The 15,951-nt window shown below is 44.1% G+C and overlaps 1 protein-coding gene across 1 annotated transcript; it reads right to left on the bottom strand.

Moving 5' to 3' along the window:
- Positions 1-3,067: 3,067 nt before the first annotated feature.
- OSGIN1 (oxidative stress induced growth inhibitor 1) lies at positions 3,068-15,285 on the bottom strand. The gene is made up of 6 exons (XM_009276746.2): positions 15,162-15,285; positions 9,942-10,044; positions 7,067-7,203; positions 6,572-6,763; positions 6,146-6,237; positions 3,068-5,466 (listed from the first exon to the last, which is right to left on the bottom strand). The coding sequence occupies exons 2-6, from the start codon at positions 10,024-10,026 to the stop codon at positions 4,473-4,475; spliced, it is 1,500 nt and encodes a 499-aa protein (XP_009275021.1). The 5' UTR covers positions 10,027-10,044; positions 15,162-15,285; the 3' UTR covers positions 3,068-4,472.
- Positions 15,286-15,951: the final 666 nt, after the last annotated feature.

Genomic DNA, 15,951 nt, shown 5'->3' with positions numbered 1-15,951 from the left:
AGTCAGATGACTTTCCCTGGAGCCTCCAGGCTTGGTTCCAACTTGAAACCTCTTCTGCTAGAAGACACCCCCCCCCCCCGCCACTGTCCACCCTCCAAGTGCCCCCCAATTACAAGCAGCTTAGCACAACCTCAGAAGCTGTCGGTTAGCAGTGATGCGCTGGCTGCTGGCCTGCACACAAATATCTGTATTTCACAAATAAAGCAGGTTAATTTAAGCCACCACAGTCTGCAACAGTCTGACAGCTCCCTAGGGGTCCTTATAAAGCTCAGACTTAGGCAATCATCGGACTTGCAACGTATCGTAATGCTCTGTAGACCTTTTAAATAGAGTGGTCTGGCCAAGATGTGGCTGGATTTAGTTCTGTGCTCAAAGACAGAAGTGTGTCCGAAAAAAGTGAATGCTGAACAACTAAAGGGGTTCCCAAGACTATTTTACTGAAAAGATTTCAATCCAGATGATACGTAAACGATGGCTCTTTTTAGAAAGAGGATACCCTTCCCTTCATTTAAGAAGCAAAAGCTCACAACGTACATGCTCTGGTAACTCCTAAGTCCTTCACCAAAGCAAAAAGTAGAAGCAGTAAGTTTGTACGTTAATTGCATAATAAAAGGTACCTGAGTTTAGACTTGTACAGTCAGTTCTGCCACACCCGCAAGCATATTTGTTTAAAACGCATTAGCCTTGACTACAAGGACTCACTAGCACAATAAAATCAAAAAACCCACAATTCTCTATTTTTGTCTCGCTGGTAGATTTCAAGTCCTTGTTTCTGTTCTGGGCGCATAATTGTTCCTGGCAAGTGCCAGCGGGTCTCAGGAACTTGTTCTGCAAAGACACAAACTGGGGACTGATCGGTTCAGGGAGGAATCCAAAGGAGGCTGAGGAGCCCTGAAGGACGGAAAATGGGTGCCTGATGTGGAGCCCTTGTTGTGGAGTGACGAACATCACCTCTTAGCAGCAGCCAGAGGTGTGAAAAAAAATAAAGCTGCTCTATCCGAATTGAGCAGAGCAGGGAGTTGCTTGAGGCTTCCCAGACTGACCTGCCCTGGTCACTGTGGCTGCAGAAGGTTCCCACTGGGCAGCATGGAGAAGACACCAAAGGACTTGCAAGGTACAGAGAAAAGAAGCAGAGTGGTCTCCAAGTTTAAATAGCTAGCTAACTCACCAAGGTAACCTCCCAGCTGGGCCTCACGTGCAGCAATGGAAAGGGTGGTGAAAGCGTTTAGTATCTCGCCTGACAAAGCTGTGTCACTCCCATCGGTGGTGCGTGATGTGCAGAAGGCCCAGGAGACTATTTTTTTTCCTGGTCCTATCGCATGCTGTAGGTCAAGGTTATAATGCACGGGTGAATCCCACACATAACAAAGCTGGTATCTGTTGACTCTCACGGCTGATTGTTTTGGAACAATAATTCACATTTGCCTCCCTGGATACGGAGAACCGAATAACAACTTGGATTAGCACTGTGGCAGCCTTGCCCTGAGGACTTGTTGAAGAGTAAACCACCACTTCTGCTATTGAGATCCTCTGCTTTGATGTCCCTCCAGGGCAGAATGTAGGATATTTTCTAAGCATCAGTCGTGAAAAACCACTTCCCTTTCCGGTCCTACACAGGGCAGGCAATCAGCTCATCCCTCTTGGGCAAGAAAGCCGGCTATTTAGAACACGGTCACCCAAGCTCCCCCAACGCAGGCACGGGCTGCTGCCCTAGTTAGGAGCTCCCCGGTGCAGGGCAAATTAGATCACCGTAATGCAATATGGGATACAGGAACGATCAGCATGAACACTGTGACTTTGATCTCAGTGATGGGAAGAGCAGCATTTCACTCGACACCAACCTTATGCCCTTATTCCCAGCACACTCAGATGCCCCTTGTTTTTTTAAGATGCCCTTTGGCTTTTGTTCTCCGCTTCATTTGCTTTTGATGCAGGAATTTGAGACCTAGCTGAAAATGGTATTTTTAGAAAGGTGAACATTGATCACTGACTTTTTTTTCTAGCAAAGGTCAGCTGCAGGAGAGGAACAGCACAATCCTGCACTGCTTGGGACATAAGCTCCTAAGAAGAGCATAAGGTAGGGTGAAAGGAGTATCAGCTCATCTCTCCTGGGGCGTACCAAAAACAGGTAAGATGGCACAGGACCACATTATCCATACTCAGGAATCCCCATATTGCCAGGAAAACAGATTCAGGGGAACAACTACCACCTCATTTAGAGCAATGCTGCCAAAGAGATCCCTGGGGGCATTGCTACCCCTCTGGCCAGTGAGCAATTACACAGACCAGGAAACTCATCCACACCACACTTCTGTGCCCACAAAATCCTGAGGACCCTCCAGTCTGAGCCTTCAGAGAAGAATGAGGATTGGTGTTTTAACACATTGAGCCAGACTCTTCTCAGAGCTGTGCAGTGGGGAAAAAACCAACCAAACCAACCACAAAAGAACGCAAGAGGCAGTAGATAAGCTGCAATAGGGACACTTCAACTAGTTCAGAAAACACCCCAAATTCTCAACAACAAAGGTGGTCAAATGTTGAACGGGGCAATCAATGTCAACAGTGCAACCTCCATCCTGTGAGATGTTCAAAGCTTTCCCCAACAAGGCAGTGAGCAACCAGGTCTAACTTCAAAGCTTGCCCTGTTTTAGTGGGGTTGCACTAGAGACCTTCAAATACCCCTTCTGATCTAAACTGTCTTATTGACTTACTGGACTAGGCCCTGATTTGGGATTTTTCCAGACAGGAGAAGACAGCAGGTAACAGGAAAGAGATCTAAGATCCCCTAGGCAAGAACATGCTTGGCAAATAGCTTGGTTTGGTATTGTGTTTTAGCCTCACAAGAGATGGACACTGCCAAAGCACTCTACAAGGGTTCTCCATCCTACTGGAGAGAGGAAGATACACAGAAAGCAAATCCATAGTGTTGTGCTCCTAGGGAGCGGAAAGATGCAGGATTTAGCAGGCACAAACCACACCCTGGTGCTTGCCAGGAAGCCGATGAACAGTTCATTAGATCTTCTCTGGGTCAAAGATTCAAAGTCAGAGTTAAAAAACAAACACAGACTAAGTCTGAAGTCACTTTATTGAAAAATTTCATACAAGAATTGTCAGTGGCAAAAATACTCAAGTGTGATACAGCAACACCAGAAAAGCTCCTTAACACATCTCAAATTGAGGCTGATTCATTTACAAACAGCTACTGTCTCCACATTCTCAGCTTTCCAGAGACATGTGCAAGCATCCTGGCATGTCAGTGAGTTTCAGTGCAGCACAGGGAGCAGAGTCTGTCTTTACATCACATAAGATTAGCTATGACTCTGATTTTTCCCGTAAGAGGTATGAAAGGCCTTGTAGGTCTGTTGAGAATGCTGTTTGCAGCATAAGGCATCATTTCCACCCACCCCAGCTCATTCACTGACTGAAAGCCTGTAACAAAATATTTTGCCAATAAAAATCTTTTAGAAAACTAGTATAAAAAATTGCTATATATAGCATAAAACTATCAAAAAGTGACTGTGCCAATTTTCCCTTTACACAAATAGTATTCTTTAAAAAAAAAAAAAACACCACAACACATTACATTAGAAATTCACACAATATATAACATATTGTGTCTTTCTGAAATACTCTGTGCAGAAGCCCCATAACTGCCCCCCTGGGCAGTTACAAGACAGACCAGTAGCTCCCCTTTATTTCTGCTGTCTCTACAGCAGCTGCCAAGAATTTGGCTACGGCGGTTTTAGGATTTAGAAAGTGGAAAGCTGCAAGATGGCAAACCAAGTGTTTGTAAATCAGTACCATTCCTTCCCAAAAAGGAGAAAAAACCATCACAGGAATCTCTTGATTAAAAAGATATTACTTGTTGCTGGTGTCAGTGAGACAACACAGTTTTGACTGTTTCTGTGTCAGTTTTTATTGGCAGAGTACCACTTCATGTGCCAGAGAGGTGCCTGCAGCATCTTTCAGTGATTTCTGGTCTAATAAGAACATACAGCTGAGCCACAGGAGCAAATAAAACCACGTTGGCTTACTTTGTTTCATGAAAAAACACTGTAAGACACTGACAGACACAGGGTTGTCAGCCTGCTGTCAGGGAACAATCAATGTTAATTATTTCCAAATTCAATTTTCAGCAACCTGGAAGGTGTTACATAGAAGAGCAATCACTATCTTGCCCCTTACTTTTCCAGGCGCAAGATTCAAAGCCCCTGCAGCCTTCATGCACAGCTATGCAGGAAAGGAGCTGAATCCCCAGGGATTGAAGGTACTGCTGTGTGTAAAACCCACTCTGTATTTGGTGACTTAATCTTCTCAAATAACTCAGCGAGAACTTAGTAACTCTCTGCATAACCTTGGAGAATACCAGGAGTAGGCTTTACATTTGAGGATGTAACCAATCAGATGACTTGCTTCTCTAAGAAAACAGCAGTAACCCATTCAGACACATTTAGCGTAGGGATTTTTTTTTGTTAGGGGGGATTTTTGTTTGCTTTCTTTAACAGAGAGCTGGCAACAGCCAGAGCACCTCCCTGTACAAAGCGTACAAAGTTATCTCCAGCTAGAGGTCCTAGAGCATAAAGCCCTTTCTCCTGAGTGCATTCATAGGTGAATGGGTCAACATCTATGGGATTCCTCTTTGGATTGACTGGTTGGTCACTGTCCATTGCCAAGTCAATGCCATTATTTGGCAGAAAGGAGAGGTTGGGGTTTGAGCCAGTTAGAACAAGAGCCATGGAAATTTTATAAACTTTCTGGTAGCCATTCTTGTCTTGAAAGAGACATTTCTTGTCCTTGCCGAAGGATAGCACATGATGTTCAGGAAGGCTAATGTAACAGTCATAGGGCCCAGCACAAGCAGCTGACTGTTCTTTCATCATCTGATGGACTTTGTGGTATTCAGGGTACATCATTTTGGGGAGCTGGTTAAAAATAAGACCCGGATCGCTGACTCGTCTCCGAAAAACATGGATTACTGGAATATTGCAATGGTGAGCAAAGAGAATCGCATCAGCGGCTGTCAGACCAGCACCTACGATCAAGACCGGATCTGACATGATGCCAATGCTGCTGTTCTTCACTGCTTCCTCTAGGGCAGACAGCTGGTGATGGACATAGGAAAGGTTCTCTCCCTTGACCCCAAGCCAAGTAGGACTATCATATGTTCCTGTAGCTAAGACCACATTCTCTGCATAGACGGAGAAGGGCTCTTTATCACCTTTCACAGTTTTGAAAAATCCATCCACCTGAAAGACCTCCGTTCTTTTCTCATTGAAGTTCCAGAGTGAGTCACTATTCTCCTGCAGATCTTTCTGTGCGTGGTTGGAGATGCTCTCTGCACTCACTTTCCTCACAGAGGTCACAACAGTACCACATCTGAAATTCTTCTGCAGTCCTTTCTTCATCACATAGTGTTGGTAATATTGAGCAATGTCTTCTGCTGTGGCTCTATTGTTTCTGAGGCCTCTGTAATAAGTAGAAACAAAGGTCAAGCAGCAGTTAAGTAAGAGACTGGAATTTCTCCCCTCTTCCACTGAATGTATCCTAGAGCCATCTATCCTGGCACTACCAGAGAAGATTTAACTAGTTTCCCTGACTTCAGCAAAGTTATTCCTGGTACATAGAGCTAACACTCAGGTCCACAAGCTGTTGGACAGAGGCAGCTTTCTCTAGCATGAATCCCATCCCTAAGAACATGGTTCCTCATTTATGCCTTCCTCTCACATCTTGCCTCTATTCCATTTTTAACTCCTGGACTTTTTAAGATTAACTGTTACACACCTCAAGAGCAGAAGCACCTCAGAGACAGCACAGTAGCTCAGCTGATTATACTTGTCATTAGGGACAGCAGCAGTAGACACAGAAGTCAGATGACCATGCCTTTTCCAAGCTTTATTCAGAACTCATGGTCACTGTGATCCATCTCCCCAGTGGGTGTTGAGAAGGACACATTCTGAGTAGCACTGCAACTTTACCCAAATCCATTCTGCATTCAGTGATTTTTACTGGGGGGGTGGGAGAGTGTCCTTTCTCTCACTAGAATCATCCGTAACAGATGGGTGGCTACATTCAGGAAGTCCACTCCACTCCAGGCTCCCAAATAACCTCCGGATGTTTGCAAATAATCACATCATAGATATCTTACCTCCTCTTTTGCTTTAGCCAGTCCTTGAATGGGAGATCTGGGAGTCCCATCCATTCCCCTCTGCTCAAGGTAATCATAGAGCCCTCAATAGACTGGAACAAGAAACACAGTAAAATGACTTTTAGTTATTTAATGTAAGAAGTGAAATGCAATTTTGTCATATTTCAATATGGCACAGATCATGAAATCAGTGATTTCCTCTGATCTGCCGTCATGGATGAAACCATCCATGTTGTCCAAAGAGAACAACAGACTGGAAATATAAATGCCTCTCATGCTTTTCTTCCTTTTAAACTTCTGCTTGTTTATATACATAACATCAATCGTGGCTGACTGGCATATTAGAGGAGCTTTTGCCTCTCCAGTCAACACATTTGGCTATCTTACAACATGCAGACCTAAGCAGTCAGGCTTCAATTCACATACATGCCAGGCACCTCCAGGAGCGTTTCTGCCAAGGACCAGGTGGGGGACGGCTCTGTTGGTCTCATGCCACCAAGTGAGGACAGATTCTGCTGTTCCACCAAAGTCTGTGTCTGGACGCTGAAGAGTATCAAACAGAAGAGCCACAGGGCTGTGGGATCGTCCCTCCAAGCCTTCAGACAGATACTCCAAATCCTAGAGAGAGGCAGATCGGATGCTCAAAATGCATGTCCTGCCAGGCAGCAGACTGCTTGTTACTCCAGTATTTCCAGTCAGTGGTTTTGGTGTTCTATGAAGCTCGTTTACCGGCACACAGACCCTGTTATTGCCCAAGGACCCAATGCTGACATTTCATACAAGGGAGATCTGGACAACTAAAAGTACTTTGGTTAAGGCTCATTCTGTCTGTGTACTTTGAAAATTCAAATGAGGTTATCATTTACAATATACCCCTAGGATGCTTTACTATAATGTTATACTGTTTCTCTTTACACGAACCTGGTCCAAAATGGAGACATCTGGTGCCTCTTCCAGTTTCCTCTGAAGAATGGGATGAGGATGAAGAGAGTCTCTTTTGAAGTAAGGGATGTAGCCTGACAGCAAATATGAGAGACAGATTCCTGAAGGTCCATTCCCTAAAAAGACACAATGGAAAAGAATTTATACTCCTGCAGATAGAGCAGCCCTTTGAGAAGTGTTTCTAATATCCAGACCAATTCAAAGGATAAGGCACTGCTGCCAATACAGGGGACTTTCTATTCCAGGTTGACCACTGACCTATTGGATGGAGTTGGGGAAGTTGTTTTACCCTTATCTGCCCTTCTCCTCCTCAGTTGCATCTCTTTGCATTGCAAGGTCTTCAGAACTTGCTGAAAAGACATTGAGCTAAACAAGCCAGAGGTTAACCTCACCTGAAGCTTGATGTCTCTAGCATGCTGACGAACCAGGGGACTTTCTATTCCAGGTTGACCACTGACCTATTGGATGGAGTTGGGGAAGTTGTTTTACCCTTATCTGCCCTTCTCCTCCTCAGTTGCATCTCTTTGCATTGCAAGGTCTTCAGAACTTGCTGAAAAGACATTGAGCTAAACAAGCCAGAGGTTAACCTCACCTGAAGCTTGATGTCTCTAGCATGCTGACGGATTGAGTTACTGCTCATTAACTTCTTTAAAGGTTTAGAAACTGGTCACATACTGGTTGGGGGTCTCAGCTCTCCTGGATGCACATTTCACACCAGTGCAGAGTAGTTCACTGTGCACAGATACAGAGTAAGTCCAGAAAAGAGAGTGACTATTAAAAGGAAGGGGAAACAGCTCTGCTCAGTAAGAAATCCCATCTAATAAGGGATATCTGGCAATAGCAGTTTTGACTAATGGGTCTTGAGGACACTTTCAAATGGGAACCGGCCCTACCATGGTACCGCAGGCAGTGTGTTAAGGAAAAAAAAGTCTCTCTGCCACGCCAAGACACCCCCCCGAGAATACAGCACTTTGAACAGGTTGCTGGATGCCTGCTGACCACCCAACAGCCAGTGGAAAAACTTGATATATGTGACTCCAAAGCCAAGTGAGAGTAGCCCGTGGAAAGTTTTCACATGGCTGTTCTCCAGTATGTTTAGTATTTTACAGTGTCTGCATAACTAGGTGTCAGCTTCTCTGGCTGCTCAGGCTTTGCTGCTCACTAGTATGTGGCTAACCGCCATTACATAATGCAGTGACGATGTAGGGGAGGAGAGCTGAAGTGACACAGCAGCCTGCAGCAGGCTGTGTTGACCCAGTGCCCGTGCTGCATGTATGAGTGACTGGAGCAAAGGCTGCTTCTTGGGGATTTGAGATAGAGGGAGGCTCAGGCTGTAACGCTAACAGCGAGCTGAGCTATGTGAAGGGCAGTACGTGCCACGGCTGGGGCCAAAGTCTGCTGTGCTGAGCGAGGATCAGCAGCTGCAGGTCAGTGTTTGGAATATTCCACTTGCAGGAAAGTTATCTAAAACCAACAGCAACAGAAATTAAAAGCAAACTAAACTGCAGCTACAGTAAAATGTAACACCTTTCAGCTTACTCCTTTGCTTTAGGAAGTACAAGGAGGTGTTTAAGCCAAACTTCATCATTTGAGCCCACACCACCTAGCAACCCACACAGAGTACTTACTCTGAACCACACCTAAGTTTGATATGGATGGTCACAAGCACAGCTGCTTCTGGGGCTCAAACTATTCTAGAAAGCAACTGCTTTCATGAGGCTGCCAGCACAGCAGAGGGAGTCCACAGCCTTCTCGGAGCAGAGCCTGGGGAAGTAGCTGGAACCTGTGTGCAATGTCCAGCTGCAGTGAAACAGCAGCTTCAGTCCAACAGCCTCCTCAGAGTGCACATCTTCACACTGATGCTTGTGAGGCTTTAGTGATATATCCACATTGGGTCCCTGTATAGGTGCACTAGGGATGTACCAAAATATCCTCCCTCCCACCTAAAGACTTGTACAACTGGGCAGTACAAAGTCACTCTCAGACTAGAACCTGCTGGTAGTAGTGTCCTTCTCAAACTCACTGTTAGCAAGGATTAAGTGTGATTTATGTGGTGCGCTAACTTTGGACTAGCTTTCTTGGGGGCTATAAATTAGATGAGAGATAAGGAAGGAACCCAGCTCTATGAGGCATTTAAACACATGCTCAGATGAACAGGGTCCAACACCTGCGCTCGAGCGCAGCTCACAATCGCTCACAGAGGGGAAGGCACTGACATGACTACTTGTGCTTTGCTCCAAGAATCACCTCACATTACAAAGCTCCCCTCTTGCAAGGAAGACAAGATAGTTACTACATAACCTGTTTTCTAAACTAGGAGAAAACCCACAGCTTTTTACCATTCTATTAAATCTGTATAAAATCAGCGTAGCTGACTTGCTTTTTAAAAGAAATCAGTAAAAATTGTCACGAAACTTTAACAACATCTGAAGCACTTTCTAATCACACACAATGGGGAAAAAAGATCACATAAACACACCTCCAATTCAAGCACTACAGATAATCACTTCACAGCAAGTTAACTATCTGGAGTGAAAAGGTTTCAAACCCTTCTAAATACCCAACAGAGAAAAACCAGGCCCAGCTGAACTGATGCCCAAAAGGTTACCAATTTTTCTATTAACAAAGAGGTATGTGTTTTAGTTTGTCAAATACCTGGTTCCCTACTTCCCACAATTCTTAGTGGTCTTTCTCTTAGTACTAGAGAAAGTTTGGTTTTCAGGGAAAGGAGTCAGAAACAGTGGCCAGGCATTTCTGGTTTGAGTAAGAACACACGGAACAAGAGCTGAAGACAGCAAGTCCAAAGCAACAACAGCACTAGAGAAAATAGCAATGCTGGCAGCAGCAAACTTACCTATGATCACAACAGGCAGTGGCTTGGACCCACTCTTATTTTGGGGTCTGTTCAATAACGCATACATCTTCCAGTCCGGAAGCATTTAGGTCCTGGAGTCTACCTGTTAAAACAAGTAAGTTTTGAATTATTTGCTTTTTTGACAAAACACAGGACTTTTTATAGCCTACAAACCCAGGCTGATCTAAAGTATTATCCTTGCATTGCAGACCATCACATTACACTTCCACACTCAGGACAGGCCTGCTTATCTTCTCCTCCTGCCCCCAAAACCGAAGGATGATTCCCTGATTATACCATAAAAAAGGGAGAGGACCCTTATCTTTCTCTTCCACACACAAATTCCAGGCCCTCCAGAACAGCTGGCAGCTTCAGTAACTCTCTGACTACAGTGACTGATGTGTTGCAGCTTGTTAAAGAAAACTTTGCTTTTGCCCATAGTGTGTAGAAAAAATTATTGCCATAATTATCATGAACCCATTCATGAATGCTTTGTACTTTTTAAAGCAACTTGTGCATTTATTTATAAGTAGAGCAAACCTCACTCAAGACTTTGGCCCAAAGACTGGAAATCTCTTGCCTGCATTTTCAAATATGTGCCATTCCGTCACTAAAGGGTTTTTTGGGAACTGCTAGTTTAGTTCCTGAACCTTCTTTCTTAATTTTCCAGAAACTAGAGAGTTCTAGGTCTGAACAAGTAAATAACAACAAGTCTTTAAAGAAAATATACAACAAATTATTATCTTGGAGAATAAGGTGTCATTAGAATGGAATCCACAAAACTCATGTGATTGTTGTGTGGATATTCAATCAAAGTTCTTTGCCATTCCTGCAGGAATCCTACCATGTCAAATAATGACTTCTTTCATTTTCCAGGGAATTCAACCATACTGTCACTAATCTAGAGAAGTTAAAAAGTTATTTTTATCATAGTAAAAGTGAAATTTTCAAAATTCAGCACAAGTTTTTAAGTTATTCTACAGAGAACACAGTCTTTTCTAAAAACATTACTCTCATTTTGGAAAGCTAAGTAAAAATTCACTGAATGGCATGACTTTGTTCAGTGGTGCATGCTCTCCACACCCTTTTCAAGCACAGAAAGGTCTTTGGCAAGCACAGTGCACGCTCCCATAAGGTCTGGCACATCACTGCCTTTGACACAGGTATTGCAGCAAATGTCATCCTGCAAGTGTAATGCTACACTTTAAGCCTGACATTTACATCACCAGCAACTACAGTAAAGTGGAAAGACCCTGGTGATTGAATGAGCAGCCAGAAAACCACAGGTGAGTTTAGGATTTGCAGAATCCCAGGCTTCAGGAGGAGTCTTGTAAGTGCATTTGCCTGCAAGGATGTGACAATGTATGTTAACTGTATGAGATTCAACAAGGCCACGTGCCGGGTCCGGCACTTTGGCCACAACAACCCCATGCAGCGCTACAGGCTTGGGGAAGAGTGGCTGGAAAGCTGCCCAGCGGAAAAGGACCTGGGGGTGCTGGTCGACAGCCGGCTGAACATGAGCCGGCAGTGTGCCCAGGCGGCCAAGAAGGCCAATGGCATCCTGGCCTGTATCAGAAATAGTGTGGCCAGCAGGAGTAGGGATGTGATCGTGCCCCTGTACTTGGCACTGGTGAGGCTGCACCTCGAATACTGTGTTCAGTTTTGGGCCCCTCACTACAAGAAGGACGTCGAGGTGCTGGAGCGTGTCCAGAGAAGGGCAACGAGGCTGGTGAGGGGTCTGGAGAACAGGTCTTATGAGGAGCGGCTGAGGGAACTGGGGTTGTTTAGCCTGGAGAAAAGGAGGCTGAGGGGAGACCTCATCACTCTCTACAACTACCTGAAAGGCGGTTGTAGCGAGGTGGGGGTCGGTCTCTTCTCCCAAGTAACAAGCGATAGGACGAGAGGAAATGGCCTCAAGTTGCGCCAGGGGAGGTTTAGATTGGACGTGAGGAAAAATGTCTTTACTGAAAGAGTGGTTAAACATTGGAACAGGCTGCCCCGGGAAGTGGGTGAGTCACCATCCCTGGAGGGATTTAAAAGACGAGTAGATGAGGCGCTTAGGGACATGGTTTAGTGGGTGGTGGTGTTGGGTTGACGGTTGGACTCAATGATCTTAGAGGTCTTTTCCAACCTCAATGATTCTATGATTCTATGACAATTCTCATACACCAATATACAGCCATTGCTGGACTAGACAGAGTTATTCCAAGAGGACTGGGTTCATCCAAGTAGAGGCACATAAGGCTTACAAGTTGAATTCAAAACTAGCAGCTTTGTCCAAATTTTTGGATGACAGTTTAGTAACACTTACTGGTTGCCTATTACCACTTAACTAAGCATTAGTCTAAGAGACTCATGCATTTTGCCTGACAGGGCAAGAACCACTTAAAAGACATAATAGTCGTGCTTTCTAATTTAAGTCATTTCAGGCATCCAGCTTTGAAGAGAGTTGGATTTCAAGGAAACTTAGGTTCCCAGTTTAATTGAGACTCGAAGGTAGATGCATACACTACGGAAGATGAACACTTCCGTGCGTTCTGTCCATACCGAGGCATGCATTAACCCCTTAAGGCATGTTTAACCCAACCCTGGTAGCTGCAGGAGCACAGCCTAACTGCCCAAGTATTTCCCCAGCCTTTTGGGTAGGTTCTGCCACATGAACCAAAACCTGCACCACCTTCAGCAGATTGTTGTGTAAATTTACCCCCAAATAATTCCCTACTACAAAGCTCCAGAGTCGCAATTGGTAGAATTCAGCAGTAGCATCTGGGATGGCCAGAGACACCAAAGGAACAGGACACTGATGTGACCAGTAAGGTATCCCCCTCAAACCAGCTAAACCACAGTACCTATCCAAAGGTTAGCAGACGTTTCTTCTCCATGGTAACAAATAAATCCCTTTCCATGGCTGTACTACGCAAGAACACAAGTTCTTATTAATTTTTCCTAACACAGAGTGCACATCTTATTTCTATGAAACTATTGGGAGTCTGGAAGAGGGAAGCAAGATCTCTGGAAGCAATCTTCCAGGTTTCTGCCTCATAGCACTCTGCAGCAGCATGCACGGAAAGACTGTATGCGCTCTGTAGACAGTGGTAACCCAGCAACATCCGTGGGATTTTTGCTGGAAGCAAGGACTGCTGAACCAACCCAGTACAGCACATGGCAACAGTTCCAGGAGAGCAGCAAAGCCAGCATATAAATAACGAGCCTGCAAGCCTGTTTGTAAGACTTGGGCGCAAAGTCATGCCATTGTGTGCGAGCATTTTTCTGGAGGAGCCTGAAGAGGACAAAAAAGGCACAAGATGGTAGAAGTCAGCCTGGCAGTCTTTTTTGCTTTAGAGGAAGGTTGCCTTGGCTCCTGGCCATTGCAGTATGCCACCCTACCCCACCCTGATAGAGAGCAAAGCCAGCAGCCGCAGGCTCACTGATAACACTCTCCTCATTTCACCCTCCTCCTCCATTCTGTACCTTCTGACACATCAAAAAGGAGCATTTGCTGGAATTAAACCAAACCCTAATTAGGAGGAACACAATTGTTATTCTGATGAAATTACTAGATCCATGCACATACATGACCATTTTTGGCCATGGTTTTATTCAGGATCTGGGTTCACAAAACCCCACAATGACCATTTTAGTGCTACACGCTTTGTTTCCTGAAGTTTTGACACTGGACAATTCTATCAACACAAGATTAACCATCAGAGATGCTTCTGTTTATGCTAGCATGTCTCTACAAATGGGAGAAGTCCCTTCCATATCCTATAGTTGCTATCTCTATAATTCATAGTTAATAATTCTTCTTTTTAAGTAGAAAGTGAACTAGATGTCGAACCTGTTTATAGCTATTCCCATCCTGTAGGCTAAATGTTTGACTTCTGGGGGCAAAACTGAGCTCAGAGCACCTCAGGCATTTCGGTTTCAGGCCAAATGTTCACTTTTCCTGCCATTTAAATGTTTGACTTCTGGGGGCAAAACTGAGCTCAGAGCACCTAGCACCTCAGGCATTTAGGCCAAATGTTCACTTTTCCTGCCATTAGAAGTAAAGGTGGATATTTTTTTTTTTTTGGCAATCTTAGAATCAAGGGACCACATATACCTCCATAACCTGTACAGCTAATACAGTGTAGCAGATGAAAGCCTGTTCTTGCAGAAGCTATTGGAAAGCATACAGGACATCGAAGTTCATTTCAAATCTATATAGAACTAGTTAGCAGCAAGAGAAAGCCTGAGCTAGCAAAAAAACCAAGACTGCTCTTCTCACCCTCCTTTTATGTAGAGTAGGCTGCTGGGCACTAAAACTTAGTCAGCTTAGTGACACTGATCCCTGTTTTGGCTCCTGCTTTAGGCTTCCTACTTTAAACGGGTGTCTCTTTCCTCCTCTTCATTTGGGAGCATGCTGCAAGCTCCACAATTTATCTCCTCGCTGCTTCCAAAGCATTTCAGTGTCTATGTGATGTTACGTAATTGTTCTGGCTTGGAAAAGCACCCAGCTCATTCTGGGCCAAACTCTGCATACCTTCCTGACACAGCCTTAAGCCTAGAGGGACTATAACTCACATAAAGTCGGTCAGCGTGGCCCCTAGTAGTTTCAGGCTGCATGATTGAAACATGTTTTAAGTGTGTAAAAGAAAAAGCAAATATGCACTTAGCAAGACAATGACACTAAATGATCTTTAGCAGAAATAAAAAGTCAAGTTATATCAGCCATATGCAAGTAGCTCTCCCTATAACACCAATGAGACTTTTGCTCAACTAAGGACCACCAAGAGTGGCCTGTACAGCACAAGGGGAGAGTTCAAGAGCAGTGCAGTCAGCATATATAAATAATGGAAGAGACTGAAAGAGCTACCATGACACTCAGGTTTAAACAAGAACAATGCCAACACAAATGCAACAGTTTTCTTCAGCTTCTTTTCTTCATCAACCCATTCATTTCACCAGCAGTTTTTAAACTTTAATTCATTAGTGCTTTTAAAAAAACAGAAATCTCAATAGCTTTTATATTTTATACTTGCCTACAAGTTTCAGAAGTTTGTTTTTCCCCCTCCACTTGCATTAGCACTCTTATGTGCCAGGCCAGTTACCCCAGAAACACAAAGTATGTGGAAAATTCACCTTTATGGTACATAAAAGTAATACCTTTCTAAAAACACCCCTGTGATACTCAGAAAGCAATGTTACAGTATGCCAGACATTTACTTACAGCCTTCTTACCTTTAGCAGCAGGTCCGATGAGAAGATCTTTATGAAAATGCCTGTACAGTCAGGAAAGCCAACCAAACTACAAGCCTTGAATCCTGCCTCTGCTCTAAGACAGCTGTTTAAATATAGTAGGCTACCAGCACTAAGAGAGGAGAGGAGGAGCTGAAATGAATGGAGGCGGAGCAAGGAAAATACTTATAAGCATGAGTCAGCAGGAATATTTCCCTTCCCAGCTTGTGAATGAATGATGTAGTGATTTTCCTTAGTAATGTTCAGCTGACTACATGACTACAGCAAAAGCAGGCTTATAGGAGCCACGCATGGCAGGAGTCCTGCATTGAACAAATATCTTCATTTTTAACCCTCAGGGCAAATTAAAACCTGAGACTTCATAAAATGCAATGCTTCCTGTGGCAGAACTGGTTTTTCCTCTGTGTTTTAAAGGAAAACCGCTAGCTATAATTGCAGGTGGGAATAAAGGCGATAGCATAACACTGTATGCTTGTTTTAAAGCTAGTGATCTTTTTGGCCACAAAAAGACAAGAAAATGTGATGACTTTCTTCCTACTTTGGACAGTTTGTGGTTTTAGTCTCACCTTATTATTATATCATAGATAGAGTGGGTCTGAAAAATACAGACTTCAGTTTATATTTTTTCTTCAGTGAGATAAAGTCTTATAAACCTATCGCACAGTAGCAGTAGAATGAGCCAGACTACTTCCTGTAAAACCTACAACATACCAGGATTTTCATCCAAGGTATCTTACTCAACTCAGTGGAATAATCGATCAAGCTTGCTAAT

The sequence above is a fragment of the Aptenodytes forsteri genome, unplaced genomic scaffold (assembly GCF_000699145.1).
Source record: "Aptenodytes forsteri isolate BGI_AS27 unplaced genomic scaffold, ASM69914v1 Scaffold33, whole genome shotgun sequence".
NCBI classification, from domain to species: Eukaryota; Metazoa; Chordata; class Aves; order Sphenisciformes; family Spheniscidae; genus Aptenodytes; species Aptenodytes forsteri.
This window is presented reverse-complemented; position numbering and strand designations above follow the sequence as displayed.

Excerpts from the sequence above, each read along its gene's own strand:
- OSGIN1 (XM_009276746.2), bottom strand. The coding sequence starts at position 10,026 with ATGCTTCCGGACTGGAAGATGTATGCGTTATTGAACAGACCCCAAAAT. Across the intron at positions 6,764-7,066 it reads ATGTCTCCATTTTGGACCAG|GATTTGGAGTATCTGTCTGA; the intron begins GTTCGTGTAAAG and ends GCCTCTCTCTAG. Across the intron at positions 5,467-6,145 it reads TGGCTAAAGCAAAAGAGGAG|AGGCCTCAGAAACAATAGAG; the intron begins GTAAGATATCTA and ends TACTTATTACAG.